General features: G+C 59.7%; 1 protein-coding gene across 1 annotated transcript; it reads right to left on the reverse strand.

Moving 5' to 3' along the window:
* Positions 1-218: 218 nt before the first annotated feature.
* On the reverse strand, positions 219-10,674 carry LOC114070595 (prominin-1-A-like). Its single transcript, XM_027908109.1, has 25 exons — positions 10,510-10,674; positions 10,121-10,271; positions 8,860-8,915; positions 8,426-8,631; positions 7,856-7,976; positions 7,634-7,697; positions 7,115-7,204; positions 6,666-6,856; positions 6,503-6,577; positions 6,138-6,201; positions 5,725-5,884; positions 5,306-5,458; positions 4,698-4,821; positions 4,450-4,541; positions 4,139-4,223; positions 3,890-4,033; positions 3,573-3,644; positions 3,280-3,369; positions 3,099-3,152; positions 2,654-2,734; positions 2,279-2,347; positions 2,096-2,185; positions 1,723-1,835; positions 807-824; positions 219-411 (listed from the first exon to the last, which is right to left on the reverse strand). Exons 2-25 carry the CDS (start codon positions 10,248-10,250, stop codon positions 360-362), a joined length of 2,394 nt encoding a protein of 797 aa, XP_027763910.1. The 5' UTR covers positions 10,251-10,271; positions 10,510-10,674; the 3' UTR covers positions 219-359.
* Positions 10,675-13,201: the final 2,527 nt, after the last annotated feature.

Genomic DNA, 13,201 nt, shown 5'->3' on the forward strand with positions numbered 1-13,201 from the left:
TGCCCAGTGAGGGGAACGTCACCCAGCCCTGGTGATGCTGAGCAGTGGTACTGTATCAACAACCCATGGGCTGGCTGTGGGCAGAGCATGCTTGGGAACTCCAGAAAGAGCCCTCTGGTCCCAGGCACAGCCCCAGCTTGTGCCAGCAGTGGGGAATCCTCCCTGTCCCTACCCCTGTGTCCTTCACAGCGAGACTTGAGGAGTGCAGCCACATCCTGCAGTGCACACAAACATCCCATTTATTTGACACCAAAAATCACAGCCTTGGAAAGAAGCAGGCTCCCTGTAAAAATAAATAGTCACATTTTTCAAGTTAGGGGGGCCTTTCCATTTCTTCTTCCATCTGTAGGCGACAGGGGCTAATACCTTGTGGATGGCCTGGGGATCATGGAGTAGTTGAACATAGGTGGCCTGTAAAACAAAGGTCACTTACATCACCCCCAGCCACAGAAGGAAGCAAGGGACAGCCCAGGATGCACTGGGATGGCCAAGCATCATCCCACTCCTATCACCCAGTCCCACAGGAAAGAGGCTACGGGGACAGTTTCCCCAAACCCACCAGCTTGGGAGACTGGGAGCAGCAGCACCTTCAAACTTAGGAGTGTGGGAAGGTGATGAGGGAGCCCCAGAACCGTGTGTACTGCGAAGGTCCCACCTTCCAAGCCATCCCCTGGTACCAGCACCCTCCTTGTCCTGCACTCACCCTGTTCCCTATCTCACCCACCTCTCTTTGTGCCCTGTCCCCCTTCATACCACAGGATCTGCCCCCCATCCCACACAGGGACCTGGCAGTATAAATAGCTTACATCTCAAATTCTTCATTCCTGCAGGAGAGAAAAAAGAGAGGACAGTGTCAGTGGAGCAAGACTCTTGGGACAACCCAGCATCTCCTGGCAGGACAAGGTCTCCCCCAGGTCACAGAAGAACACAGAGGGTTCAGGATGCTGTGGTCCCCTCCATCCTGACTGCCTGATCTGAACACAGAGCATGGGCCCCTAGAGCCTCCCTGCTCCTTCCCTGGGCAGGCAGTGGGGCCCCACTCTCAGCAATTCAGCAACACACAGCTCCCCCATGCCAGAATTTCAGTTCCCCCAAGTTTCCCAGGCAGCTGAGCCTGTGTCTCCAGCCAGCTCAATGGGAGGCTGGGGCTGGGGAGCCTCCAGCACACTGCAGGGCCAAAATGTAGCCCTCAAGAGTTGGAAATCCAACTGGAAACTGCTCACTACCCCAAAGGGTCAGCAGTGGAGTGGCAGTGGAGCTGCTGGTCAGAGGGTCCCAGAGGGCTGGGGGGCAGCCCCGGGGCACCAGTGGCCACAGGTGTGTGAGAAAGCACTGCACCCTCGTGGCAAGGACACCATCCACACAGCACACTGCATTCTGCACAGCATGAAGCTGAGCTTCTCTTTGGGGACCCCAGCACAAAAATGGTGCCACAGCAAAACAGGTGATGGACCCCCGAGCCAGGCTGGGGCTGCAGCCCTGCCGGCTCCTTCTTCCAAGGGGAGCTGGATGCACTTTCATCTGGCCAAAGAGGAGGTTCAGGGCAGGCAGGGTCAGGCTCTTCTCCAAAACATCTCCATCTTGGGCTGAGGGGCCCAAGGCCGCCCATGTTACTTTGGGATCAGCCCCACAGGCTACCATGAGGCACATGAAGGGACAGCTGGCAATTCACGAGGGGACCCCAGACCCAGTGTAGCAATAGGAGGTGGGGCTGCTTCTCACCTGTACACGTCAGCAATGTCCATGCGGCGGTAAAACTTGGCGAGTCTGACAGACAGGATGATGCTGGGCAGCAGGAACAACGTGCACCAGCCCAGGCTGAACCAGAAGGCATTCTGGAGTGTTGGGAGGAGAGCCATTAGGACTACACAGCAACTGGGAGAATATCTTTTTCTCTCAAAGCTCCCCAATGACCACCCACTCCTTCTCATAGCTTGCTCTTAGCCACAGCAATCTGCTAGGGAGAAGCTGAGCCCTGCTTCCTGTGCATCCCTCATCCTTCCCTGCACCCCTCATCCCATGCATGATGAAGACAAGGGAACCTCGCTGCCGCCCCACACACACATTTCACTCCACACACCGCTGCCCCGCTCACCACAGAGTCCATGATGTAGTCGCAGCCAATGACCTCCACGTTATCCAGGGTCTGAGCTACGGGTTTGCAGCGTGCCACATCTTCTGTCAGCTGGACACGTGGGTGGGGACAGGACATGTCAGCATCCACCAAAGCCTGCAGCCCATCCTCCCCTTCCCTCCACCCCACCAGGTCTCAACTCACCCTGCTCTTGGCCCATGAGATGTAGGTCTCAAAGAAATGCAATAGCTGCTCCAGGAAGGCCCGTGTCTCCTGGGGGGAGCAAGCACAGAGTGGAGATGCTGCACCACCAGCCCTCCATGCTCCATGTCTCCTCCATGTCAGGATGGGGGCTCTCAGACCAGCTCAACACAGCAGCAATGGGGCTGCATGCTTCACCCCACCCCAGCCCCTTGCTGGGCAGGAGCACCCAGGGGTGCAGGAAACCCCCAGGGAAGACAACAGGGAAGGACAAGCAGCCAGACATCACTTGGCATCCCTGTGCAGAGGGAGGTCTTGGTGTGGGAGTGCAATCACATCCCCACCGTGTGGCTCAGGAGCAGGGCAAGGCAAGCTCACATTCTTGATGATGTTAGGAGTCTCCCTCTTCAGGAACTCCTGGGTTTTGTTTGCTTCGTCCAGCGCAGTTCTTGTCTGTCCCTGGGGCGAAAGGTGCTCTCAGCAGTGTGATGGAAGTTGGGTCCCCCACATCTCCCCTACCCTGCACAGCAGCGCTCCCTGGGGGCACAGCCTCTCCGAGCCGTGGTGTTCCCAGCAGTCATACACTGGTAGTGCTCAAGTACCTCAGGTGAAGGGAGCCTGTGCCTGGCAGGGTCCATGACACGGCCGCCCTCCCTGTGCCCCGTGGCCAGCCCCTGCAGCGTGTGCCTGAGGAGTCCCACAGCAGCCACCAGCCCCTCAGACTGCAGGTTATCCCCCACCATCTCTGCTGCAGGACCTCAAGGGCGCTTTGCAGGGTGCCCTGGACTGGAGTGCACTCAGGAGGTCCTCTTGTGCAGCCTACCTCAAGCTGGGCAGCCCCGCTCTGCACTGAGTGGATGTTCTTCTTCAGGCTTTGCTGGGGACCAAGAGAGAGAGAGGTCAGAGGTGTGGACCCCACAACTCAGACAAGACTGTGCCAGCAGGCTCCAAGCTCTAGGAAAGCCCAAGCCAGCACCCCCAGGACCTCCCCCAGCATCGCTCACCAGTGGTCCAGAGAAGTTTGCCTGCATCCCCTTGTCCAGCTTCCTCAGTTCGAGAGCTATGTCTTCCAGTTCCATTTTCACATCTACGTCCTGGAGAAACTACAGTCAGCAGCGCTCCTGGCACAAGGTCCAGGCCCCACCATAGCCAGCTGATGGGCCTGGCTTGGGAAAAGAGCTGAACGAGGGTGAAGGGCACCGCCTCCTCTCAACACCCAGGCAGGGACAGAGGAGCCCCGCAGCCAGTGGCTTTGAGGACAGGGTGACCATGACCCTGGAGTGCCATGGTCTCTCACCGTTTTTTCTGCCAGCTGCTCCAACTCTGTGGCCAGATCCGGGAGGCTTCCCTGGGTTATGTTCTGTTCCAGCTGGAAAAGACAGAGACAAAGCCATGAGAATGGGGAATGGGGCTCCTGAGGGGAGCCGTAAGCCAGCTCTGGGGCAGAGTGGAGCCAGGACCTTCTGGGTGGAGGATGTGCTTGGTTGCCAAATGGAGTGACATCAATGAGAGCCTGCAGTAGGATTGCCACAGCAGCAAAGCATAGGTGGCAGTGGACACCCTCAACCCACATCCGAACTCCCCCATCCCAACACCAGGCTGCCCTCAGCTCACCTGCTCCAGGGTGAGGGTGAAGTTGGGGGGCTGCCCAGCCTGACTGGCATTCAGCAGCATATCTTCCTGTGTCTGGGTGAGCAGGGAGATGGGGCTCAGGGTGATGTTCACCTCCTCAAAAGCTGCGGAGATCTCTCCTGTGTACTGCCAGAGCAAAGGGGGCCGTATGGAGCATGTGCTGGCCCCTCACTGTCCCCTCAGCCCTGTGCCCCCATCCCTGCCTTCCAGACTTGGCACCCCCAGGCTCACCTGGCTGATGTTCAAGAGCTCATCCAGGGACACGCTCTGGTCCAAGTGCAGACTTTTCCACAGAGAAGCATCTTCCTGGCACTGCCTGCAGGATGGGGGCAAGGGCTGAAAACAGGGCAGGCAAAGGCTACCCCCTCCCAGGAGTATGTTCTCACCTGTACAGGGTAGGTCACACCTTGCTCCTTCCCTGGCATCAGTGCCCACCCACAGCCACAACAGGTAGGGCAAGCTGCCCCCCTCCTGGAGAGCATCTGAGGGCATTGAACAGCTGTACCCCTCCCCAAAGACACAGTGCCAGGGCTGGGACTCACCTGTATATCTCTGAGAAGTTTGTTGCGTCACCCTCCTGGCCCAGCAGCTCTGAGAGGTTGAAGCCAGGGATCAGGCCTGGAGTGTCCAGGAGCTAAGAGCAAGGGAAGAGATAGAGAAACTAGACACAGTGCAGGGCAGGACACCTCAGAAGGACATCCAAATGACCAGTGCTGCCACCACTCCACCAGCAGCCCTCAGAAAGGCAGCAGTGTCTCCATGCAGGAGTGTCTCCCTACAGGGAGCTCACCTGGAAGAGCTGCTGGTTGCGCCAGGACTCACAGAATAACATGTAGACATTCCCCCCCAGCAAGAAGATGATCATCACCAGCAGCATCAGCAGCCAGGAGAAGATGAAGCTGAAGCCGACCCCTCTGCCGGGACAGAAATGCCATCAGCACCTGTGGCCCCGTGCCCCAGTGCTGATGCTGGCATTGCCCCCAGCTCACAGAGCCCAGGGACTGCTCAACCCTTGCCCCCCACAATTCCAGGAACACCTTCATTCCTCCAAGCATGTCTGCATTCTGCCTTCAGCCCCCAGAGTACAACCTGGAGCTTGGATTCCAGAATAGCTTCCCACAGCTTTGCGAGCCAGCACTCCCCTGCAGAGTGTAGGACCGCACACACGCTGCCAGCCCCCACCAGCACGGGGCAAATGGGCTCCCCTCGAACGCCTCTCACCAGCACCATGTTTTACCTTCACATTTACCACTGCATGGGGATTTGCCATGGGGCAGGCCATTACTGTGATGGGACTGCAGTAACATGATGGTTTAGGAGCTTGAGCATTCCCAGCCCAGCCCTGCCCACCCAACCCCCCACTCCCACACACATCCTCAGCAACAAAGGGAGCCTCACGCCATGAAGAAGTTCCCGCCAGCATTGGAGAGGCCACTGCGCTTTGTGGGCAGCACATCTTCCTTCAGCCCCAGGGGCCCCAGGAGCAGCCCAAAAACGTTGCAGAGGACCACCAGCAGTACTGTGTAGCACAGGAGGGCACACACAATCAACCTGGGGCAAAACAAAGAGCAAGAGTCAGGCAGAAGGACCTGAGACCCTGAACAGCACCCAACAGCCCACTGGCTGCCTTCCTGGAGAGGAAAAAGGCCCCAGGCATTCCAGCAGCAAAGGGGCACAGGTGGCTGCAAGGTACAGTTCTGACTACCCTGCACTCACAGCTCCATCACCCACCAAGCTCCTACATCTAGCAGCTGGAGGATCAGTAACCTGAGCCTCTCTGGACAACAAGGCTGGGGATGCAGCTGCCCCTCCCCTACCTGAGCCCATCCCAGGTGATGATCAGCCCCCTGTACTCCTCCAGCATCAACATGGCATCGCCCACAAAGGCCCCGACTTTCTCCTCCACATCCTGGAAAGGCAACTGTTCCTGCAAGCTTCTGATCTCCTGCCTGATGAAGCCCAGCTGCTCCTGTGTTTCTGCAGGGGACAGGAACAGGTCGGCATTGCAAGGTGCTGCCCAGGTCCTGCAGGGCAGCGGGGACCAGGAGAGGATGGGAAAGGGGCAATCATGGCCAAAGAAGGCATCGTCACAACGGCACTTGGGGACAGCCAGGGTTGCAAGCAGATGGTTGGCAGCAGGTGAAGTCCACCAGGCAGGGGTGGGTTGAGAAGGGAGGAGGGAGCCTTGGGAGAGGAGAAGTTGGCACACTGCGCGCAAAGCCCTGCTTACTTGCCACCACATCCTGGGACTGCTCTTGCACCTTGTCTGGGATTGTGTTCAGTGTTTCGTTAACCTGCAGCAGGGGAGCACAGCATACAGCTCACATCCTTGCCCTCAACCCAGGGCTGAGCAGCACGTCCTCTTGGCCTCAGATCCCGGTGCACAGGATAGCCAGGACCCCCAGAGCACCTAGTCCACCTCACCAGTGCAGAGGGGTGGTGGGGACAGCGAGCAGACCTCTAGCCAGCCCTTCCCTCCATGTCACAGCAATGAACTCCCCAGATAGGGCTTTTCCCAAGCCACCCCTGTCAGCACAACCCCAGCAGTGCTGGGAGCACCCAGCTCAGAGCCTGTCTCTAAGGGTCACCCATTACCTTCTCTAAATCAGTCGCTATGCTGGAGCTAGAAACATGACGCAGTGCCTCCAGCTGCTGCTGCACACTGGGGATCTGCGGGAAAGAGCCTGGGGTGAGAGGGTCGCAGGGGGATGGGGAAGGGGCTGTGGGGCCCCTCACCCCACACCCTGCCCCTCCTCACCATGCTGAAGTTGGCGGTGAAGGCGAGGCCATTGTCGGACACATTGTTGCAGGGGGGGCCGCAGCGCTGCAGAGTCTGCTTGAGTTTGTCCCGCAGGTGGCTCAGCTGCTGCCCGAACGTGCTCTGCAGCTCCTCGAGGTCCGAGTGACCGATGCTGATGTTGTAGAAGGTGGCCTCCAGCATCTCCATCCCTGGGGAGACAGCAGGGGGCTCAGGGCCTTATCCTGCCAGTGTGGCAGGGACTTATTCTCACCAAGCTGAACCTCAGGGACCCATAAAAAAATGCAACATAGGGGCACCCCCAAAGTCCCAGCACTTGCCCCAGGGTGCAGCTGGGAGGCCAGATGGACCTCATGCCCTGGGAGCCTCACCCAAACATGCACCTACCCCAGCTCTCAGCCCCGGTATCCCCAAGTCTCCTGTCAGCCTCCCAGGGGTGGGACCATTACCTTGCAAGAGGCTCTGGAGAGATCCCAGAGCCCCATCTGTGCTGCTCCTGATGCGTGAGGTGATCATGGTGCCCAGGTTGGGCCCGATGTCTGCAGAGATGAGAGAGGTGATGTCACTGACAGGACCCTCACATGCAGGAAAGCTGGTGAAAACACTGATACCCCCCAGCACCCCAGCCCTCACCCATCTCTTAGGTGGGGGTCAGAAGGGATGCCCCCATCCTGCCACCACCTGCATTACCCTTCCCAGAAAGGAGCCTGAATGGGGAAAAGCAGGGGCTGGAGCAGAGCTGAAGCCTGGAGGAGCCCCCAGACTCAATCCCTTTGGACACCCCCATAAGAACCAACCCAGTGGCCCCCAGGGTCAGAAACCATCCATAGGGCAGCAAGGCAAACTCACACAATACACTCACTACCCAAACACCCCCAGCCCTGGATCAGCTCACCACAGAAACACCCCCAGCCCTGGATCAACTCACCACAGGAGCACCCCCAGCCCCACCCACCACACACACTCACCCTGGAGGCTGCTGTTGACATGGCCCAGCGGGATGTCGCTGTTGTCAATGATAAAATCAACTTGCTGTAGGGACACAGATGTGGTGTCAGTGCGGGTGGGGACCCTTTCCTCACTCCAGCCCTATTGCTGCACTTCCCCAGGGGGCTATTTGGGCTGCTTCCCACACCTGGTCCCTTGCCCCCCATCAGGCACCCCAGCCGTGGCAGGAGGACCAGGCATACCTGGGGAACTGAGGCCAGGTAGGTGTGGAAGTTGTCCAGAGTGTTGTTCACATTGGGGAAGGTGCTGTTCACAGCCTGGGAGAAGCGGGCGTTGCTGATTAAGGCACAGACACCACCGGCCCTACAAGGGAAGGGCGGCAGGGTCAGCACACGGGAAACTTAATCCTGATGCTCCCCCCCCCTCCAGTACCTTCCAAATCCACCCACACCGACCCCAGCCTGCAGGGTCTGGAGCGTGCCAGTGAACGCCCGCTTCCAGTGCATCCCAGCAAGTGCCCTGCACGCAGCTAAGGGATCAGAGAAGAGGCACACGGGAAACTAAGGCACAGGGGAGCCCAGTAACCAGTGCACCTCCAGTTCCCCGTGGCGAAGCTGTCGGGAAAGATTTGTGCCCTGCCAATGCGCAGCCCCCCGGGGCCAGCTTCCCACCGCCGCCGCTTCCTCTCCTTTGTCCCGCCGTGCCGGGATCTACTCGTGTGAACAATGGCAGTTTCCTGGCACGGCCGCCAAGCGCCGGCGTTTCCACCCACCCCTGGGTCCCATCCGGAGCGTCCCGGCCAGAGCACTCACAGGAGGAAAGCGGAGACCAGCAGGACGGAGGCCCAGAGCGCCCGGCGCCGGCAGCCCATCCCCGGCTTCTGCTTCTGGTACATGCGGCCCCCGCAGTTCCCGCAGCAGCGGCAGCAGCAGAAGCAGCATCCCACCAGCGGCACGAAGATGATGAAGAAAACTCCAATGGCCGCACAGACCAGAAAACCCAGCTCGTAGAGCAGCAGCTGGGATAAGAATGAGATACAGCATAACACTGGTGCCCCTGAAGACTCCTCAGTTCTGAGGGTCCTGTCCAAACCCACACAGGGCTGAATGGGTCCCCTCAGGGGGCTGAATATCTCCCCTTGCTGCTGCCCGGCATCTAGGGCTCAGCCTCAGAGCAGCACCTACTGGCACCCCCCAGTCTGTGGTGGTCCGGGGCTGCCAGACCTCTGCCCTGGCTGCCTGCTCACCTCCTTGAGATCCTCCTGGTTGAACTCGATCTGGGACTGCCCAAAATCAATCATTTCTGGGGAATAAGAAGCAGACAGGGCTGTGAGCAGGTGCTAGGCCCTGGGAGAGCCTCTTCAGGTGGGCCCCACACCCTGCTCATCTCAGAGATGGTCCCAGGCATCACCTGTGGCTCAGACCAGCTGTGCGTGCCTGGCGTGTTTCTCCCCTCCAGCTGCCCTCCCCAGCCCACATGCTGCACAGCATTTTTGCATCAGGGAAAAGTGCTGCCAGCCCCCAGACTCTCAGGGTTCCACAGAACAAGGGCCTCACCCCACTGGGCATTAGGGGCACTGCCCGGGGGCTGTCCTCCTGCAACCCAGCCCCAAACAAATGCCCGAGGGCACTGCCTACATGGAATGAGTGCTGGGGCAAAGTCCCCCTGACGTGCTGTCTCTTTCATCCCCGGGGCTTGCCCTGCCCATGCCCCATGGACTCATTACAAGCCATGATGAAACAGGGTGCCATTTATTGTACCCTGGTATCTGTGTGACATGAACAGGGCCACAAAGCCATTGAGGAGTTTGTCAGCCACACCTTTGTCTGCCAGTTGACAGTGAGCAAGGGCTGAGCCAAGGGAAGGAGGAAGCACAAGTGCCAGCAGCCAGTGGCATTTCCCTCCAGGTGGGCAGCACTCACCCCACAGGCATCAAGCAGCTGCAGGGTCCTGGTATCATCTGTACAGACCTGCAGCCACTTCAGGGCAGAGCTGTGCCAGCGACACATCCCTGTCCCCTCAGATGTGGAGGAGCAAGAGCAAGCTCTGGCAAGCTGGGCAGCATGCAGGGAGTGCCCGCAGAGCTGCTGTGCGGGCACTGGCACTGGGACTGGGATACGCTGCTCTTGGTGGCCAGCAAGTGGCTGCAAGTCAGACAAGAACCCTGAAGGCAGAGCTGGGTTTCCTCTGCACTTTTGTTGGGGCCTAGGATTAAAATACCTGGAAGAAGGATAGGGCAGGAGTCTGCAAGGGGGCACTACCACCAATGCCCGTCTTGGGGTCCAGCTGAGACAGCCCCAGTGACAGTTGTGATGGGATATGGGCAGGGCACAGATAGCAATCCTCAGGAACCCCACTCTGATTCCCCCAGCCATACTCTTCCTTACCCAGTACCCTGGTGTTAAAATGCTGAATGGACAGTCACCAGCGCAGGAAAGCTCAGGCTCAGCTGGCAGCTCAAAGCAGCCCCCCCACCCCCTTGCCAGGCCCCGCTACCGTGCACCCACCTACGGGCAGGGGATTGGGCTGCACCAGCCTCAGGAAACCGTGTGCCATTGCCACCAGCCCCGGTGTGTTGCTCTCCGGTGCCTCAAGGCCAGGGCCGTAGGCAGGCTGTGAGATGTTCCCCAACTCCATCGCAGCAGCTCCGGTGGACACCTGGGCACAGAGAGCAGCTGTCAGCGTCCTCGGGGCACAGGACCACCCGGCCTGCCCTGCCTCCAACCAGGAAATAGAGAGAAAAATCAGGCACCTGCCGGCTCCTGCCCGGAAGGAACAAGCTGGGGGAGAGCACCAAGTAGGGATGGGGAGTCCCGGGAACAGGGGGGTGGGAAGCCAGGTAGGAGGTGCCCACGAGGGACCAGGGGTGCTGTGGGGAATGAAGCGGAGCACTCACCCTGTCCTCTGGCACCCCTGCGCGTCCACAGCTGCTGCGGGGCCCAGCCACACAGTGCCAGCGCCCAGATTTGTGATTTGTTTAAGTTTCAGCGGTGATTGCTGACAAGGTGTTTGCCGGGAAAGGCGGCTATGCCGTGATCGCCCCACCCTGTCCCCTATACCTCTTGGCACCTGGCCACCTCAGGCGCCTCTCCGTAGCGAGTCACCACCGATATGTCCCGACCCAGGCACTGGAGAGAGCCTGTCTCCTCACTCTGCAGAGCTCCTGTGCTCCTGCTGGTTTCCTCCTGCCCCGACCCAGGAGCTAGGTGGCCCAGGGTGATCCATCCCCACACCACCTGCATCCTTTCGGGATGGGATGCATTAAGTCGGCCACAGTTTCGGCACAAACCAGCTCTAGCCACAGAACCAGGTTTTGCAACTAAAAACCTTCTGAAACTGGGCACTGCGGCAAACTCGGCGTTTTCCACACGGGCCCTGGTCCCCCCAAGCGGGGGACAAGTTTCGGGGGCCTTCTGACGGGATTCTTCCTCCAAGACTGGGCGCCTGCCCGGCTCCATCCACGCTCCCCGCAGAGCTTTCCCACGCTGCGGGGGCCACTCGTGACTCTACCCCTTCCCCCGCCCCGTGGTCCTCAACCTCCGCTCCGCCGCCGGGACTCCGGGGACCGCAGCCGGGGGGCAGGAGGGGGAGGGGTCGGGGGTCGCTGCCGGTTGTGCCGCGGACGCACCAGGTGGGCGCGGGGCAGGTGCCCCGGAGGTCGCGTCCCGGCGGGCGGCGGCGGGCGGAGGTCCCCGGCTCGGTACAGCTCGGTACAGTTCCGCGCCGAGCGCAGCGCCGGCGGCTCCGGCAAGGGCGAGCAGGGCTGGACAGAGCCGCCCCTTCCGCCCTGGCCCCCCGGGGTCTGTCCGGGGCGTGCAGCCGCCTCGGGCCCCCCTCCTCTGCCGGGAAGGGGCCTCCCGCCCCGCCCCGTCGCGCCGCACCTTGGCACCCCTCCTGCACCCTGCTCCTAGCCCCATCCCACCCTGACATCCTGCATCTGCCCGGGAGACCCCCCTCCCTTGTGTTGTCCCATCTGGGAGAGGCCGCTGTCCTCAGGCCCTAAGGCCGTGCCCAGGTGATGCTCCCTCCTTGCCCAAGAGGCCCAGCCCTCATCTCACACTGTCAGGCCCAGTGCTGGCCCCTCTGGCAGCCCACCCTGCCACAGCCCCCTTGACCAGAGCTGCTCCCCCTGCTGCCCAGCTTTTCCCTATGCCATCCCTCAGCTGTGCCGGCACCCTCACCTCCCGCCCCCGATCAGCTGGAGTCCCCAGCATGGTCTTTGGCCCCTGCCTCGTGTCCCTGCGTGGGGCACCATGAGCTTTTGGACAGTTCACCAACGGGTGAACTGTGCCCCAACGTCCTTTGCATAGTCAGTTTCCCGGTCCCTCCAGCGCCTGCTGTCATCTCCCAGTTACTGCTTAACTTGGCTCGAGCAGGCATCGCTGCACTTCGTGACCTGGGGCAAAAGTGACACTGGGACGGGGACAGCCCTGCTTCAGAGTTTCTTCCTGGTCTGGCCCATGCCGGGTGCTGGGGTACCACCTGGAATCCTCTGGCTCAGTATTGGCACAGGGGCAGGGCAGCAGAGGACACAGATGCATCCTGCCAAAAAAGCTAAAAAGCAGGAACTAGCTAGTTTCTCACAGGGTCTGATGTGAGAGGGAGGTTTGGGGCTTCACAGGTAGTCTTGGGCTTTCCAGCTCAGACCTCAACTCTGAAGTGTTTCCTTCGGGCCCTCCACCAGCTCCCGGGTGCACGTGCAGCATCCAGCCAGGCTGGATCTGCAGGATCCTTCACAGATGGCAGGAACTGCTTCTGCAGAACATCGGTCTCTTCCAGCCCAGGGCACCCCGCTGAGGCTGCCAGAGCTCAGTGCACATCAGGAGCAAGGGTGTTGACAATCTCAACTCTGGGTGCCACCACACCATGGGCTGATTGGGGACACCCTGCACCCACCTACCCAGCCATGAGCTCCCACTACAGCACTTGTATCCTGCAGCCCTGCTGACCTCAGTCCCTCAGGGTAAGGGTGGCAAGGTAGTATCCCTCACCGCAGATGTAAATCCAAGCCCAGCCCCTGCTCCGAGGACACGAGCCCATCCTGCCCTCACCCTCCACTGTATCAGCCCTGTTTTAAGAGCCCGTTTTCCCCCACATCCCTTTTTTCCCTATCCATTACTGTCACATCTGCCCTCATCCCACCACTAATCACAGCCACAGGCTCCTTGCCCTACACGTTTGGCCAGAGTGGGGTGTGTGCATTGGATGAGGCAGCCACAGTTTAAGAGCCATTTCCCAGTTGTCCTGTACCTCGTGCTTGCTGAGATTTCTGCTTTCCATGGTGTGGCAGGGAGCTGGCCATGGTCTGGCTGGGAACCAGCAGCCTGAGGTGAGCCAGCATCATCCTGGGAGCAGCAAGCCCTGTGCATGCACCCCCTGCCAGGGCGCCAGGGGCATGAGGTTCTGCCCTCTCTGCCTTGCCCATATTGGCCTGGTTCCACGCTCAGAAATAAGTGCTCAGGACAGCCTCAAACCGAAAAGTCATTTTATTGGTACCATACATGACTCATAAATGGCACAAACTATGGAGGGGAGGAAGAAAAAAATAAAATAAAATAAAAAAAAAAAAAAAAAAAAAAAAAAAAAAA

This window comes from Empidonax traillii, unplaced genomic scaffold (genome assembly GCF_003031625.1).
Source record: "Empidonax traillii isolate 1590-97213 ecotype Southwest subspecies unplaced genomic scaffold, ASM303162v1 scaffold27:size3997909, whole genome shotgun sequence".
In the NCBI taxonomy this organism is placed as follows: Eukaryota; Metazoa; Chordata; class Aves; order Passeriformes; family Tyrannidae; genus Empidonax; species Empidonax traillii.